Source organism: Syngnathus leptorhynchus, chromosome 17 (genome assembly GCF_054491065.1).
Source record: "Syngnathus leptorhynchus isolate UIUO chromosome 17, UIUO_Slep, whole genome shotgun sequence".
Classification (NCBI taxonomy): domain Eukaryota; kingdom Metazoa; phylum Chordata; class Actinopteri; order Syngnathiformes; family Syngnathidae; genus Syngnathus; species Syngnathus leptorhynchus.
This window is the reverse complement of record NC_141211.1, coordinates 1,052,960-1,069,938: the sequence shown is the minus strand read 5'-3', so window position 1 is coordinate 1,069,938 and position 16,979 is coordinate 1,052,960. Positions and strand designations below refer to the sequence as shown.

The following is a 16,979-nucleotide window of genomic DNA, read 5'->3' as shown; positions in this document are numbered from 1 at the left end:
GATGTGTATTTTCTAATTTTCAAGACCAGTCAACAAAGATAGATATAAAAAAGACAAACTATAGATCCCTCTCACACATTTGTTCAAAACAAAGCACTCGGTGATTGACACAAACATCTGCTGAAGGGAATGTGAAGGACAATGCGTTGGAGAGAGAGAGAGAGAGAAGAAACGTGTGCTACTTCTCGATTTTTGTCAGAGACTCCAGCCCTTTCCATCATTCACCCAACAGGATTAATTAATACAAATTACATCAGAATAGAAAAAAAAACCCAAATGGTTTGCTTCAATTCACACCTACTATGACCGAATAATCAGTAAAGTGCAATTATGCAACACCAAACAAATGACATAATGCGAGTGAAGTGGAAATTGGGTTCAACATATCTGGTTCATGACAATGGCCGTGAGAGGCCTACCTGACTAGAGGTGAAATCGGACATAGATATTAACTCTACATGGTTGTGACATTCCTGATGAAATCAAAAGTCATGGATACATTCATAGATTAGAAGTAGAAGCTTGACATGTTATATGAGGCTCAACCCGTTGGTTCAATAAATGGATGTCTAACAGCCGTGTGCGTCTGATTAGGTTAAAAAACAAACAAACAAAAAAAAGAGACAAAACAAGGAGCCAATTACATTTTCACATTTGCTTGTTTCCCTTTGTTTAGTTTGTTTTGTTTCAACGTCTTCCTGAACCGATGATGTCTGGAGTTATGGAGTTGAATCTGAGATACGGGTGCTGTTGTGTCAGTGCTGTTTTTCTGGGCCAACATGACAATAATAAACTCCTTTCCAACTCACCACATTAAAAACACAAGTTCATCAAAACATGAGGCGAGAAAAACTGAAGTACTCTACATTTGACCGCATGCAGTGTCGTGAATGTTACGTACAAGTCGCCTCGCCAATTTTTGTCGACTTTTTTTTTTTTTTCCCTCCAAAATGTTTTTCTTTGATACCATGCATTAGAAGACGTGCAAAAAGATAACACCTAACTCCACAAACACATTTTTTTGGATTGTTAATGGCTATGTTATGGATGCTTATAACATGTTATGCTTAGTCCATGCTGGCCAATAGAGAGACATTGTGAAAAAACAGCAGTACTTAAGCCACAGGTCAAACAAACACGCAAGGGATGCATGGAGTGTAAAACATCATGGATCCATAAAAATCACAATCTTTTTACTCGTATTCTAGTATGTAACCTATGGAAGGGATCAAAACAATGCACAGACAGTTTCTTGTCCTTTTTGTTTTCTTACATCATGATTATCTTTTCTCAACTTAAAAGACAGTGTTTGGTTGGCACTTGATCAGCACTTCTAAACAAGTTATTGATATTGAACAATTGATCGCACACCTAGCATTTCAGAAGCTGCAGAGGTCTAGTTTGGCACAGGTTGTACTATGGAGTCTATTATTACTTATTCTCTTATCAATACTCGAGCAGATGGTCTTCTATACACCTTGTGGCGTGCTTCCCGTTTGGAGGAGCATATGTCTGATGGACTGACCCGCCCGACATCTTTTCAACTCAAATATTTTGTATAGTTGACTTATCAAATAGCAGCATCTTCATAACTTAGAAAAAAAAAAGAAAATCGTACATGTAAACCTATTCATTCAAAAATTGTTGTAACTTCAAAGGTTCATACAACAGACATAAAACACAAAAACAGGACAACATGCTACTATATTGCTTCCAATATTCTTTACATTTTCTTACTGTCAAACAAAATCATCAGTGACAGGAATATGGACACCACCACCACCACCGCTTGATGAGTCATCATAATGCACAAACAAATCGCAAAGCTAATCTTAATCAGGCGTAGTTGGCACTCTCATCATCCACACAAGTATAACATAGTTCACATTGTATTGACAACGCTGGACTGCATTTAGACTACAAACTAGAATAGCTACAATAAAGTACATATAGATCATATGACGTGACATATTGTATTCCACAGAAATGAATTGGAGTCATTTTTCAGAGAAGAGGATATGCATAAAGGATGTCATTGTTTCAGCTTGAGGTCACTAACAAGTTCCCCACGTACTTTTCGTCCAACGTATGCGTTCTGATCGCTTTTGTGACATGAGCTTCGTTTTTTTTCAGCCGACATATGAATAGTCATGAATGCTCAACCCATATCTGCTCTCATCTGGGAAGGAAAAAAAAAAAAAAAGTCCGCTTCCATTCTTTTTCAAAATCTTACCTGTTCTCAGATTGACTGAATTGGACACTTTTTTTTTTTAGTTAAAATTGCTGGTTGGTCTAGTAGTGGGTGTCACAGTTTTTTTGGAGGCAGGTGTTTTTCTGTGCATTTTAAGCCCGGTGAACTCCTGGCAAAATAGTATCGTACCCTTTCGACCTAGTGCATAACTCCCACCAGCAGCAGCACACCCGATCGACACCGCTCATGAGAAGACGAGACAGGAGAAAGGAGAAAGAGGGGGAGAGGAGAGCACAGTGTACTGTACGGTAGGAGGGGGAAGAAAGAAGCATAAGGAAAAAAAAAAGCACAGAGAGCTAGCTAGCCATTAGGTCACAGGTGGAACCCGAGAATGACGACAAACGTGCAAGAGGGGGAGAATAAGATGTTGAGAGAAAGAGGAAAGTTAATGAGGTGCAGAGAGATATTGTATTTGGCACTGTTTTGACAGAGGTTTGAAGAATAAGCTCCCTGCAATCAAGCAGTCCAGTTGCATTGATAAACCAACCCCCCCCCCCTTGTTTTTGTGCTTGTATTTTATTTGACTATGCTAAACCACTGGGCAGTACAATGTTCTACTATTTCACACGTAGCCAGATTGGTGATGAAGTTCAGGAAGTGAAATCGGTACTCGGACCATCCTTCTGTCCAAAAAAAGTCAAGGGAGGGAGGGAGGGACAGAAAGGGGAAAAAAAATGTCCCCAAAAATAACATTTCTTGGATATTACTCAGCTGTAAACACAAACGTGGTTTGTTCAGACAACTGAGTGGAAGATGTTGTATTTGGGGGCGGGGCTTAGCTGTCATCCAATTTGAGAGCGTAAAAAGAAAGCAGTTTGCATCCTCTAATTTAAGAGCGCTGTGCCCGTGCCAACGGCATTGGAAGATATTTATGATGTCCCTCTTGTCAGATCTTCAGCTCCGTGTAACATAGATGTGCACACACACACGCACGCACGCAGGCAGGTATCCCAGAAGTGACAGACAAGCTTCACATTGTGTTCGTAATGTCTCACAGTGCAGTCTTCGTAGACCAAGAGTACTCAAGATGAACACAATGGATAGCAGCACAGAGGGAAGCCAAGGTATTCTTTTCAGTGCTGAGAAATGCTCAAAATAGTTGGCCTCCCCACTTTAGATTAACTATTATCTCATGAAAGACAGTGATTGAAAAAGATTGACGAGATACTCTGCCCCATGTGTTTTTTGGGATTGATAAAAGGCTTGAAGCAAAAGACTCGTTTTTGTCTCCATGCAAATCGAGAAGGACGGCTCACGCAAAGTGTGACCGAGCGAGCGAGCGGGCGGGCGAGCGAGCCTTTTCAAGTGTCACTCGATTTCCCTTTCATTAGAGGATGCCTCTGGAGAAGAATATTTGGTACCCTTAAATGTAAAGGCAATGGTTTTTGTTTGTTCACAGATGTGGCTGGATTCTTATGGAAGTGCAACAGTGGACACACTACTTACAACTTGAGCGCGCAATATTTACCTACATACGTATGTTAATTATAGGGATCACGGACACCACCATAAGGCAAAAACCACTGTCAGGTATTTTTGGGCCAATTTTTCCAAATCAAAAATGCTTTCATCATTATCTGGGCTGAGCCATAATGGGGGAGGGATATCTGAAATCCGCTAGCACCGATAAAGGGTAAAAGAACTTATTTCCGGGGGTTTTGTTGCCATGACTTGATATATTTGAATGTTTGTGCATTTGTGGGAGCTATGTGTTAAATATATATCTATATTGATACATTCCTGTGTGTCTCCTCTATCCTCTCACATGGATTATTGAGCCCCTGAACTATACTCGCAAACTGCACTTGTTTAGTTCACACTGGGCTTGACTTTACATTTCTTTCACTGCAAAACATTTGATCCCTGTAAATAAAAAATAGGCAAATCTTTTTTTTTTTTTTTTTACATTCAGATCAACCTGCATTGGCAGGTTTAAATAAAATGTTTGAATTCAATTTGATCATATTAATAAATAATGGCTAAAAATATAAAATACCCCAATTTAGAAATTTCAATGACAATATAAGATTTCAACAAATGTCAACATAGGTAAATAATTTGCTTTTTTTTGTTGCTTTTTTGTAAAACGGCTCCCTCATAATAGTGCCTTCTGCATTGTATACAAAGATTTTGTGGAACAGCCCCATTATTTTGGCTGTAACCTCACTGGACGCACTCAACTCACCGGGAGCTGAGGTCTGCAACTGACATCGAAACCGTTGAACCGAGATTAAAAAAGAAAGAAAAAAAAAACGAACTAAGAGGAAAAGTAAATCAGCAATGAGGTTTTAGAGGAAGGTGAAACTTTATATCTCACCCTTGAATCTGCAGCTTGGCAGTGGAGCACTTCAGCTCACTTTGATCGCCATCATCAGAAAGGACTCGACACAAACTTTTAAAAAACATCAGGACGCTTCAGTCCTAAAACACATTCGAATATCACACGCACGCACGCACGCACGCACGCACGCACACACACGCGCACACACACCCTCTTGTCTTCGGTGCCTCCCCCTCCTCCTCCTTTTTTGATCCTCTCATTTGATTCTGTAATATTAAAGAAATATTTGGACATTTCCCTTTCTTCCTCATTGTGACCCTCTAGGAATTCCCCCTCTAGCTCTGTCCTCATCCTTTCTTTCCTTGCTTTCCTTCTCTCTTTTAACCCACTTTTTGCGGGTTGGTAGCACGCACGCCCTGCTCATACGTGATCCGCTGGCTGATCAGATACTGCGCCGCTTGTGTAGCTGCTGGCGACCCTGTTATGGTGACTTTACGGTTCCGAGTACCAGGGATGAACTCTCCCTTTTTGGAGATCTGGATGCGGGCTCCTGTTAGCTCCTGGTACTCCACCAGCGTTTTTCCTCCTTTGCCCAAAATGGCACCCACCAGATTTTCGGGTACAGCGATTTCAACCACGTCCTTGGCTCCGTCTGCGAGCTTCTCTGTGGCTAATAGGGAGGAGGCCATCAGTGGGGACGAAGCGTTTAGGTAACCGTTGGAAGCACCTGTAGCCGCCGCCAGAGAACCCAGGGAGAAACCGCCCAGCCCCGTCGCCGGGTGGCCGGCGCTGCTGGAGGCGTCGCTAGCATAGGAGGCTAAGAGGTTAGCTGCGGCGGCGGCCGCCGGGTTAGCGCTGGCCGCGACTGCGGCGAGGACACCGGAGGCTGCTGCGGGGTTAAGGCCTAAGCCCAAGGTGTTGGTATTGTAGCCATAGCTGGCCAGCGTGTTGAGGGCTGATGTGATGGCCAGGAGGTCATTGCCAGAGAAGCTAGACATGGTGGCAGGGAAGGCACCCATTCCCGTCAAGCCGGCCTGGCCCAGAAGACTGGAGGCGGTGGCGGCTGCCGCCGCTGCGTTAGGCAGCACTTCGGCCGTGTTGGCGTACGGGGATCCGGTGGGGTTGGAGTTAGCCACCGGCCCGGAGACGTTGGAATAACTGATGTTGAGGCAGCTGCTGCTCTGAGGGTCCTCTTGGATCTTTTGAACTATGATCTCCACTGCCTTACGGTTCTGCTCAGGCTCCCCACTGATTGTTACCACTCGCTCCTGCAGGTTGATGCCCTCCGGCTTCTGGGAGAGCTGCACCCAAGCCCCTGACTGCTCCATCACGGCTTTCACTGTAGCTCCTCCCTTGCCAATAATCAGCCCAGCCGTGCTGTTGGGCACAATCAGTTTGGCCTGCAGAAAAATATAAACCACACGTATATATATATATATATATATATATATATATATATATATATATATATATATATATATATATATATATATATATATATATATATATATACATAGAGTGGCGGCAAAATGGAACCATTTAAGAGCACAAACAAAACAAGGGACGCTTCGCACCCAGTCGCTCGGCGCTTTGCTAGCACCTGCTAGCACTCAGCCATTTGTTAATCCTAGGGGGTTTAAGCTACAGCTGTCACATGGCTCTGTCTTGCTATGAAAACCTGCAGGTAAAAATAGCCCCATACCCTCACTTTTTCCTGACCTTACCAGCCTGCGGGTCATGCCTCAGAGACTGACTAACGGTGCTAACCTATAAAGTTGTAAACTGCGCCTTCTGCACCGCAACTAGAGAGATGGATGAGGTGACAAGTCCCACCAAGGCCAAGATCTCAATCGGCCTCTCGGGGAAGGCTGAAATGTAGTCCATAAGCGAGACTCTTGGATGAACCCAGTCACTGCCGGCCCAGTTGATGTCGTCTATGGTCGTCAATGGGAGTGAATGAGTCATAATGAGATCAACTTAGTAGAATGGGCCCATTTTGCCAAGCGGGCAGCAACTTTTTTTTTCCCCCGTGATGTCCCGACCACGTTTGTCGTACGCAACGTCTCGGCTTGACCCAAACGCACCTGTTTGATACGGTCGGGGTTGACGGTGGTCTGCGGCTGCAGTATGCTGACGGGTTCCGGCTTCTGAGCACTCTGGGGCATTTCTCGGACTTTCTCGGCAATGAAGTTGTGGACACCGTTGAGGGCTTCAACGGTACCCTGTATCAGACAGACGCGCTCTGTTGTTCCTACAATGACAGAATGCAAACACAACTGATCACTTACTTGGAATGGATTGATGGGATTTGCCTCAATCTACATTCATATAAAGACTTCCTGGCAATGGAAGAAAATGTTCCTTGACATTCTACAAAGCGACCCAATTACCCAGCTATTCCTTCCTTCCCCCATTTACACAATCAACGGAGAAACAGCTGAAAGAAAGAAGCACGCTTGGTTAGTGAGCCATGGGGGAAGGATTCCTCTTCAGTGATGTAACTCTTTCACTCAGTCTTACTTGCTTTTCAGTTCTAAGAGGCTCAACAACCTCTTGGGTTCTTTCTCCACCCACATTGTTCCGCTCAATTTTCAAAAACATTCGCCCTTTTGTATCAACTTTTCCCGCCTTGCTCTCTGTTCAATGTTATTGTCGCTCAGAAAAAGACAACGCTACTCGGGAGATTGCGGACCTCCGAGGCTGAACATTTCTGCCGGACTGGGCATGATGTGAATATCCAGACACATTAAGCGCGCAGCTGATGGGTTCTGGCCCACGCGACCCACCTCGCCACCCGTCGACAATGAGAAAATGGAAATTGCTTAGGCTGGTTTTACAGACATATTATGGTTATTAGTTAATTAGTCTGCCAAAGAGAAAGCAAAAGAGACAAAACACAGGAGCGTGAATGTGACCTATTTTCAAAGCTCTCAAAGTTTTTCTTCGGTCATGGCTCCAATGTCTGTATAGGCGCAACCCCCAGCGTTATTCTAAGCCTCTAATTGCCCTTCGTCATCAGAATGTGAGTTACAAATGATGAGCAAAGTCCCGGCACTCAAGCAAACGGCCATTTTTGGATGTAAAAGTGAGTGTGTGTAAAAAAATCACATTAGGAATGTGGGTGTGTGAAACCCGTGCGGATAATGTTCTGTGTTGCTCAAGAGCAAACTCCAGTGGGTCTCGGGTATATGTCAGGCCCTTTACAAAGTGCTAGTTTTAGAATATCTCTGGGGCGGCGCGACTGTCACGGGAATCTAGAGCAAAAATATCTTAAACCTTGCATTCGCCCGTATCGTCAGCATGGGAAAATAGCAGTGACTGATTTGGGTTTTAATTTTCTTATTGTCAATTGATTGTCTATGTGAAGCCCTTTGAGACTGCTTGTGATTTAGGGCTATACAAATAAACTTGACTTGACTTGACTTTGTGATTTCTCAGAACATCAAAGGAAAAAAAGGTAACAATTTGCCTTTTCTTGACTCATCACTTTTATGAAGAGAGATGAATTGCATATGATTACACGAGTGTATTTTATATCCACGGCGGCCTGAATAAATCCTCCTCGACAAAGGAGCCAGTTTGCGTATTTATCCAAACACAAGGCATGCAGAGAAGCAAATAAGCAGGCAGCAAATGAAATGGGACCACACAGTCAGTCTGTGCTGTTGCACCTGCTGGTCATTTTTGAAGTGAAAAAGTGACAGAGGGAAGCGTGCCAGCCACCACCGGCTTTTAACCTAATGTGCGCTTTTATGTCAACGCATCAATTCCTAACACGTCACTGTTTTAGTTCAACTATTGTTGCTTTATAGCCATGTTCAAAGGAATGCAAAATCCAGGGTACGTTTTAAAATAAACTGCGGGTGTAATGTTCTATTAATCCTCTACACTGCTTTTCATTAGTTGGAAAAAGATACGCCGCACACATCCGTGAAACACTAATTGTCCAACAAAAGCGCTTTCACCACACTGTGTATGAATATTAAAACAGCGTTTGTGTACTATAGCCATCATCACATTTTTGCCTGCTGGCAGAAGCAAAAATAAAGAATAAATGGCTAGAGGAACTTATAGTGAGGATACGTGCAAGCGTGCTGTGGAGAAATGCTGCGGCTGCCAAAGCAGTGTGATCATCTGAAGCCATGCAGCCTTACATGCTAGCATAGATGCCCATGTGCCAATCTAACGGGACAATGATCTATTTGACCACCTCAAGCCTTGCCCTATACTGTCGGTGATCCATTTGGCAATATCTTCTGTAAGCTACGCTATTAATATTTCAGGTCTTGAGTCGCAGGGGGTACAGAAATGTTCCTGAGAGTTTCAGTCGGGCAGCTTTGTCAAAGATAGCCGTGATTTTCTTTCATCTAGAGTTTGGATTGTAATTCTTCTTCTTAGTTGCCTAAGAGATCATTGAGACCAATGTAATACCGCCGCAGTTTTAAATTGACTGTAAGATGACTTTATGATGCGACAAAAAATTCCATTCACGCGGTAAATTAAATGATGTGATAATCAAACGATGAACAGTTCGATCGTTATTTGACAAACATGCATTCTGCAGTGAATTGACACATTTACTTTATGAGTGAATATTTCATGTGATGTATGTGTGTGTGTGGGGGGGGGCATTTAAATCAGAACCACGACTGACAGTAGAAGAAGAAGCTGTTCCCATCAGCGTGTAAAAAAATATCAATTGGGGAAAACATAACATCCACTATGAGGATATCGCCATATGCAGTGAACAAGCCGCTAATTGCAACAGGTTTAGCTCTTTCAAACTAATACACATTGTGACAAGTGACAACATTTGAGAGGTGAAAGGACAACATTTTAAGAGTCCGCTGTTAATGGTCCCTGAATGCCATAAAAGCCGCCCGGGCCTGGCTTTAGTGAGCTACCAGGTGTTAACAGTCTAGGGGAGCCTTGTAAAACAAACATTTGTTTTCAAGCCAAACGTGTTCCAAAAAAAGAAAAAATGTCTTCCATGGCAGACTTCAGATTTTAGTATGAGGTCATCATAAGAAGCAAATGTTAAAGAAGAGGAAACTTGGCCTGTGTTGGAGGAGCTGGACTACAGCTGGGAGAGGGGTCACGTCTACTGAGAGAGACTCAAACAGGCTATTTCTGGGCCGGCCCGACCCGGCCCGGCCCGGCCCGCCTGTCCCCTCTCACATACAATCATGCATCATCCCCACTCTTCACTATTTCCACTCACTCACTCTGCCATCCACACCGAGGCCTAATTTTACAGTCGCCATCAGGACTTTCATGTTTCTGACGGCGGTCAGTGTGAGGTGAGGCCTGCCTGCTGCCTGCCTGCCTGCCTGCCTGCCTGCCTGCCTGCCTGCCTGCCTGCTGCCTGCTGCCTGCCTGCCGCCTGCCGCCTGCCGCCTGCCGCCTGCCTGCCTGCCTGCCTGCCTGCCTGCCTGCCTGCCTGCCTGCAGGAGAAAATGGCTGCAGCGGTTGTTGTCTCCCTGATTTTTCCCGTGAGTGATCGTACTGCTGCTGGTGTGCGCTCAGAGTGCCGCAGGAAGACAGATGAGGGCGTGATCTGTGTGTAAGTGTATTAGCATGCTACATCAGCCAAAATGCCCAGTGATTTATCACCAAAGGTAAAGCACGTCGCAGAAATATCTCTTTGTTCAAACATCGAGCGATTTGGAATGAAAGCAGTTGTTTGATGTTACTTGTGTGGGCCGGCAACCCATCACAATTATGAGAGGGGCGAAGCAAACGGGCCGAGCAGGTGGCGGCCTACGACCGATACAAAGAGATGTCTTCCATTGGTCTTTGTGGCCACGACATATTTTCCAATTTGAACGCAGTAAATTGTGTTCTAAATATGTGGAGTACAGGGATGATATGCTTTTGATTGCATCATTGTATAAACATCTGGACCTAATAAGCAGTGAGGTGCACAGCACCTGTTACTTTTGTTATTTTCCAGCGTTTTGAAGCATCCCCTGAGGCATGAAGGACAAACACAGACTCCTCTACGGCTCGGGTATTTGTGGATGTTATAGAACATCCTTCACTTGTTGCAATGGCTGTGTTTCACCACATCCCTCTTGATCAAGATTGAAAGACCTCTTACCTGGGTAGAAATCTTTGGATTTCGACAGCTTAATGGTGGCACCCGTCTCTTTCTGTAGTTGGACAATAGTCTGGCCGCCCTTGCCGATGATAGAGCCGGCTGCATAGCTGGGAATCAGCACCTTCAGGAAGTATTCACCCTCCTCTGTGAGACAGAGAGAGGCGGAATGTAAAAAAGGGCTCATGTTTCATAAAGTTGCCCATTTACATCAGTAGTTCAGGAGCCACGGGCAGCCTCATTTGATGTCAAGTGGGCCAGACCAGGAACATCAAATCATCATTTCCCAATAACCACAAAAAAGCTTTCTTTAGAAATGAATTTGCGGTTCAGAAGTATTTGGAAGTAAAAAAAATACAGAATCAGAAATGAAATACAATTATGAAATTGAAGAACTCATTTCCCCTCCATGTTCATAATAATTATGGAAGCTTACATTGAGTCCTGAACCATAGAGTGAGAACAATTTTAAACATACATATAAGAAGTAAGTCATCACGACCCTAAAAATGTATTCTCCATGTATATGCAATCAAAAATACGTAGACATATTTCATGGACAATAGTAATCCATCACACTGAAGCAAATATGGAATTGCACATTTTTAAACCCTAACCACACCAAAGAGTCATTTTCACAGAACGGGCGAACATCCAGCCGGCCACGCTGAACCCTCAAGCAGGCCACTTTTGGTTCAGCAGCCTTATGTTTGACACCCTACTTGGGTCTCATTACCTTCACAGCCAAACAGCTTGAGTAGCACACATATTAACGTTGAAATCAGTCTAGTGGTGTGTTCTGTGTCCTGTCCTAGATATTTTTTCAGAGGAAATGATGACCTTCTTTCCGGATTGCAAGGGCCTCATTTAAGCCGTTTTCACTGGCTTTTAACCAGGCTGTGTTCAAACGCAAAGCCATAACAATGTCACTCGCCATTACTTGCTTATTAGAAAGGGAAGGAAGGGAGGAAGGAAGGGAGGAAGGAAGGAAGGAAGGATGTGGACCTTTTCAATGCAATGAATGAAGCAATATAGCCATCTATCAAAATAAGATGGCATGAGAGGAATGCAGAGCAGCCAAAAGCACAAATGAGTTGAGATTGCTACCATTTTGAAAGGGCCTGCAAAATGACTTTCTCAGGTTTTCCCATAATAGTAAGAAATTGACAACAATGCATTGCTGCCAATAAAATCCAGACTATAAGAAGGATGCTAAATTTGTATTGACCTTGAACGTAAAGAAATCCCGAGTGTGGCAACAATTTTGTCCGGAAAGAATGAATAGATATCTATCATGATGATGTCATTCTAAAGATTGTACACCGTATTTTAGAGCCCCGTTACAAACGATCCCCCTGCATCCCGATTCCGATGCGGTGACGTCATGTTCACTCTTGATCGGCTGCCTCAAGGGTGACGCCACTTCAAATGGGCAGAGATGTAAAGAAACAAGCTTATGTTTTTGGGGGAATTATCCTTTTTTCGCTGTTATGGGGAATTATCCTTTTCTCGCTGTTATTCCCCCCCCATCCACACAATCAATGGTGGCAGGAGAAAGACAAATGGATACGAGTAGATCCCAATGAATGTAAAGCAACCTGTTGCCACCATTATTGAAGATATTTGAGAGAACATGGCTCTTGATCATAAAGAAAGTGCATAGCCATAGTCTTCACTTGCCATTAATATGCCCCTCATGTTCCATTCAGACACACATTTGTTTGGAGCGTACCACCCATCATGAAAGCTTCCACAAAACACAGACATGTACGTGACAATTAAGAGAATTATGGACACATTTTCTACAGCTTATGAATTTGCCAGGTCAATCAACCAGATTCTCTCCTTTTGCTATTTCTAACATCATTGTAAGCAATAGGTGTCTTTTTTTTTCCGCATCGCCAAATCTTTGGATTTTCACGACGTGAAATCTGTTCCTACGCAATCCTCACATTGAAAAACAATAAAATGACCTTGGTGCAAAAAAGAAAGATCACGCACCATCGACGTGGTCGCTGCCAAGTATTTGAAGCTGCGACTACTATCGCCGAAATTCTATCAAATGTCAGCAAGGGCGAGAATTTGAAGGCAACGACGAAGCCGGTTGCGGAACCCAGACGTCGAAAGACCTGTTGTTGACAGACGAGCCCAAACCCACTGCGTAACTTTCGGCTTGGCATCAACTAAACCCCAGGGAGGGCGAGGAAACCACTACGGTTCTCTCCGTCACCCTGGCGGTCATGTTTGCAGTCATTAGTCAATAATTAATTCCAAGCTAGTGTCTGAGATCACAGTAACAGGTTTTTCATGGCATCATGTGGTAGAGTAAACACGGCAATCTGTTGCTGGGGCACATTGGGACGCTGAGCCGGTGGGGGTGCTAGTTCAAAGCCCTTCTTACAATACTGGGAGGAGATGCTGAGCCAAATACATTTGGTTAAGTCATCCAAGGGGGGTGGGTCAGGAGGAGATGCCGTCCGTCCACGCTCCCTCCTTCCTTCCTACAACCGCTAGGTACCTCATTCTGCATCTCAATCTACGTACTAAGCTGCCACTAAAAGCAGGCAGAAGCAAAATGACCGCTAACGGACACATGAATGAAGTGACCAAAAGTCGATGTCTTGGAGATGGATCAATTCAACAAGTCAGAGGGAAAAAAATTAAAAAAAAAGAGTTTGGAGGGCTTACCCATTCTGAGATCTGCTGCTTCTCCGGTCCTGTGTCAGATCGCCATCAATGCCGGGACACAATCTCAAAAGGGTGTCTTAACGTTACCCTCGGCATAGGTGCGACCGTAGTGTTGAGGAATGTGGCCGCTTTTTTTTTTTTTCTTCTCCCTTCCCCACTGAGGTCTGTTTCATCGGCGGGTGCAGAAAAAGAGATTTCACCGCAGCGTCCGAGTCATGCCTGCAGCTGGCCACAGCCTCAATTGTCTGCAAAAATGCTAATGCAGACTCTCAGTGTTTTCAGTGAAAGACGGCACGCATTGTTCGAGCCTGCATCGGTGTGAAGGAGGAGGGGGGGGGTCTTCCCTGCCGCATCACCCTTTTCGCTGCTCTCATCCATATTCATCGAGTGGCCTGTCCATCTGCGGCAACGCGCCCGAATGACGCTGGGCTCGGCCAATGGGTGGCCGCCTCTCGCCGCCGCGTCATGTCCCCACCCCCAAAAAGCCAGTCCCAAAAATTGAATTTTCTTCCCATACTCCGCCTCTTTTGACGCAGCACTATAAAGTACGGCAGTCCCTTCCCTCACTTTTTTTTGTGGAACCCGACAAGGTGAAGCATTGAGAAGGGGGGCCGTGAACGGGCAAGCATGTAGCGTGACCTTCACCGCTGACCCAAGCGGTGTATTGATAACCTAGGCTAGATGATAAAAAAAAAAAAAATGTGGAGGAGGAGTGATCGGAGACGGCGTGCCTGCCGTACGCCGCCCGCTCGCCTTTCCCCCCACCCACCCGCCCACCCCGGTCCCTTAGACGGCCATGTTTGAGAGGGCGGAGGGGCTCATCAACCATTGCAAATGGCAGTGCCGCAGAATGGCGGAGGGGGGTGATGAAGCCAATCACTACGCCTATAAATCCCCACAGCGAGTGGGATCTTAAGAGAGTGCACATAAAGAGCCGCAATGTGCGTGTCTTTTCAACTGGCTGCGTGTAGACACAGCGGCGGCTCCGTTTCACACAACGTTCTGTCGGCAAAAAAAGGGAGGTGCTTTTGCATCATCATCTATCGTCAATCCAGGCCTAATATTGCTCTTGCAGCCTCCTACAACATTTGACCAGTGTCATACTGACTGTATATAGACACAGCTTCCCCGTAGACTCCATGGAGCTTTCACTTTGCTCTATCTTCTTTCCTATCCCCCTCTCTCTCTCTCTTGTTCTCTCTTTCCCCACCACCTGGCAAATTCACAGTCCGCTCACGTCACATCGCTCTGCAAGGGCACCTGTGTCCTTCCCACCCAAAAATTCAACAACAAAAAAACAAGTACGCCTCACATTCCTGTGCCAAACCCCCATTAGCGACAAAAATTGTACTCCTAAAATCAAGTCAAACGAGCATTTTGTAGATTAACGCGCGCTTGCCAAGAAACACAGGCTCGGCCGAAATGAATGAAATATGTTCATTTTGAGAAGAGGAGGGCAGTGGTGATAAAAGAAGAGGGATCAGCCTCATTTGCCGTGTCTTTGGCTTCTAACGCTTGACGGGGGGGGGGGCTCGGCTCTAAGAGCACAGGCACTCTTTTCTTTGTTACAACTGACAGTCATGGTAATGATCAGTTTGCTACAAGGAACATGATCAATATCAAATGCAGATAAGCGCTGGCTCAGTAGCGTCTGTCGTCCAATCCTATGTTTACGCCGTGTCATGGGAGCTGATACTAAGCGCTACGTAGCATTTGCAATTGATGCGCTAACGCAAATGAATGTCATTGGATTAAATAGTGACGCATTTGTAGTACTGTGCTGCATGGCTGACATGCGTGCATGCGTGCACTTTCCAGCAGATTTAATCGAAAATGTCATCGTATGACTTGCAAATTGACATTGATTAATTTCGCAAGAAATAAGTGTGAACTCTTAACTTGCAAAGTGAGAACGCCGTGTGATTTCTCGGCACCTATGATTTCAGGGGTGCTAATGCAGGACAGATGGAGACGGGATCCGACGGATGACATAAAGTAAGAGATGACATTTTAGAGGAGAGGTGAAAAATAAAGTACTCCTTTTGGAGACAAAATGGACAGAGTAGCTGGGAGATAGAGGTTCATCATTCTGTCAACTGATTGTTGATAAATGTGTAGTGAGGCAGCATGAAGTGCACTACGTGGCTGTAATGGTATTACCTGGGGGGGGGAAGGAGCTACACTCACGCAGACTGGCACGGAAACAAAAGTTCACAACATTTAAAGAGGGGATCCGCCATGTCGTCAAAAAATGAAAGTAACAAGTTCTTTTAGTGAAACCTGCTTTCTAGGTCAAAGATCCAATTTGGCATTGTGAGCAATGATTCCCATTCACTTTATTATTATTATGACATGCTCTGTCTGCACTTGAGAGCATTTGTGTTTAGGTTCAAGTGGGCTGTCACCTCTCCGTGAACTTCCAGCCAGATGTCTGACCTCAAGGACTCACAAGACACTGCACTGTCAAACCTATTCTCTTTTAATTCCACACTGAGCATCATTGAAATTTGCAGAGGGAGATTTAAAACTGTATTCATCTTTGTTTTCTTGCTGCCAAACCTTGAGGAATTTGAACGGAGAAACAGATGGTTAACGGTGAAAAGATGACTTCAAATGTTCTTAAAGACTTTGCAAAATAGAACCCATCACCTCTGCTCTGAATGGACGTGTGGGGCAAAGAGGAGGGTGGGGGGCTGGATTGATATCCAAAAGCGACCTGCCATAAAGAGGCCACTGTGTCAAGGCGTGTTGAAGTAACAACCGCATGACACACACACATAGACAGACACACACACACACACACACACACACACACACACACACACACACAAATCCCCCCCCAAAAAAAGCGCCAAATGCACAGGTGCAGCACGTAGGGGGGGTTGAACACACTGCGTGAATGTGCATTGAAGCTACGCTGGCTTGTTTTGCAAGCAGCGGGTTCACATGCAAGAGCGCAAATTGGTGTTCCACAAGTGATCGCAAAAGCCTTGTCGATGGGGAGGATGGAAGAATCGCGACGGAAAGAGCTGCTTGTTATTGGCTTCTTCTTACCTCCAGTATTGGTGCGCTTGGTACAGCCGGCCTCCTCCGCCGGAGTTTCCAGCGGTCGCTTACGGGAGTCCGAGTTGTCCGCCTCCATGTGGCTTTGCTGCAGGTTAGCTGTTGAGTATATCCCGTTGTGGTCCATTGCTGCTTCGCCACCACCGGCCATCATCTTTCCCTCCCCCGGAGCTGGAGATAAATTTGTGCTCGTCCCTTCCTCACACTCGCTCGCTCGCGCGCACACATTCACACAGCGCCCTCACCAGCAGCAGCGGCACAGCCGGATGACGCGCACCGCCAAATGAACAAGTTTTGGGAGCTTGAATGCTTCGAGTGGGACGCCACTTTCCGCCGCCGTCCCTTACTGAGCTAAATATAAATTCCATTGAGGGACAGGCGGGCTGCAACGTGCTCTCCAAGAGCGCGCTCTTTATTGTTGATGCGCAAAACAAAACAGACCTGCGCCCTCCTCCCACAAAAAAAAAAAAAAAAAAAACTCTAATAATGGGGGTGGCGGCACTTTACGAAGATAAAGCCTTTAAAACTAAGCTCCGACACTGGGAGGGGGAAGAAGATATTTGTACCTTTACTTAACCCCATCTTTCTCTTCCATGTCC

General features: G+C 45.1%; 1 protein-coding gene across 2 annotated transcripts; it reads right to left on the bottom strand.

Annotated features, from left to right (window-relative positions):
- Positions 1 to 2,770: 2,770 nt before the first annotated feature.
- On the bottom strand, positions 2,771 to 16,753 carry nova1 (NOVA alternative splicing regulator 1). Of its 2 annotated transcripts, XM_085936636.1 has the most exons (5): positions 16,626 to 16,753; positions 16,372 to 16,551; positions 10,633 to 10,776; positions 6,617 to 6,783; positions 2,771 to 5,932 (listed from the first exon to the last, which is right to left on the bottom strand). In XM_085936636.1, exons 2-5 carry the CDS (start codon positions 16,532 to 16,534, stop codon positions 4,913 to 4,915), a joined length of 1,494 nt encoding a protein of 497 aa, XP_085792762.1. In that variant the 5' UTR covers positions 16,535 to 16,551; positions 16,626 to 16,753; the 3' UTR covers positions 2,771 to 4,912. The 2 variants fall into 2 exon arrangements, with proteins under 2 accessions (XP_085792762.1, XP_085792763.1); XM_085936637.1 differs by lacking the exons at positions 16,372 to 16,551; positions 16,626 to 16,753 and adding an exon at positions 13,318 to 13,423.
- Positions 16,754 to 16,979: the final 226 nt, after the last annotated feature.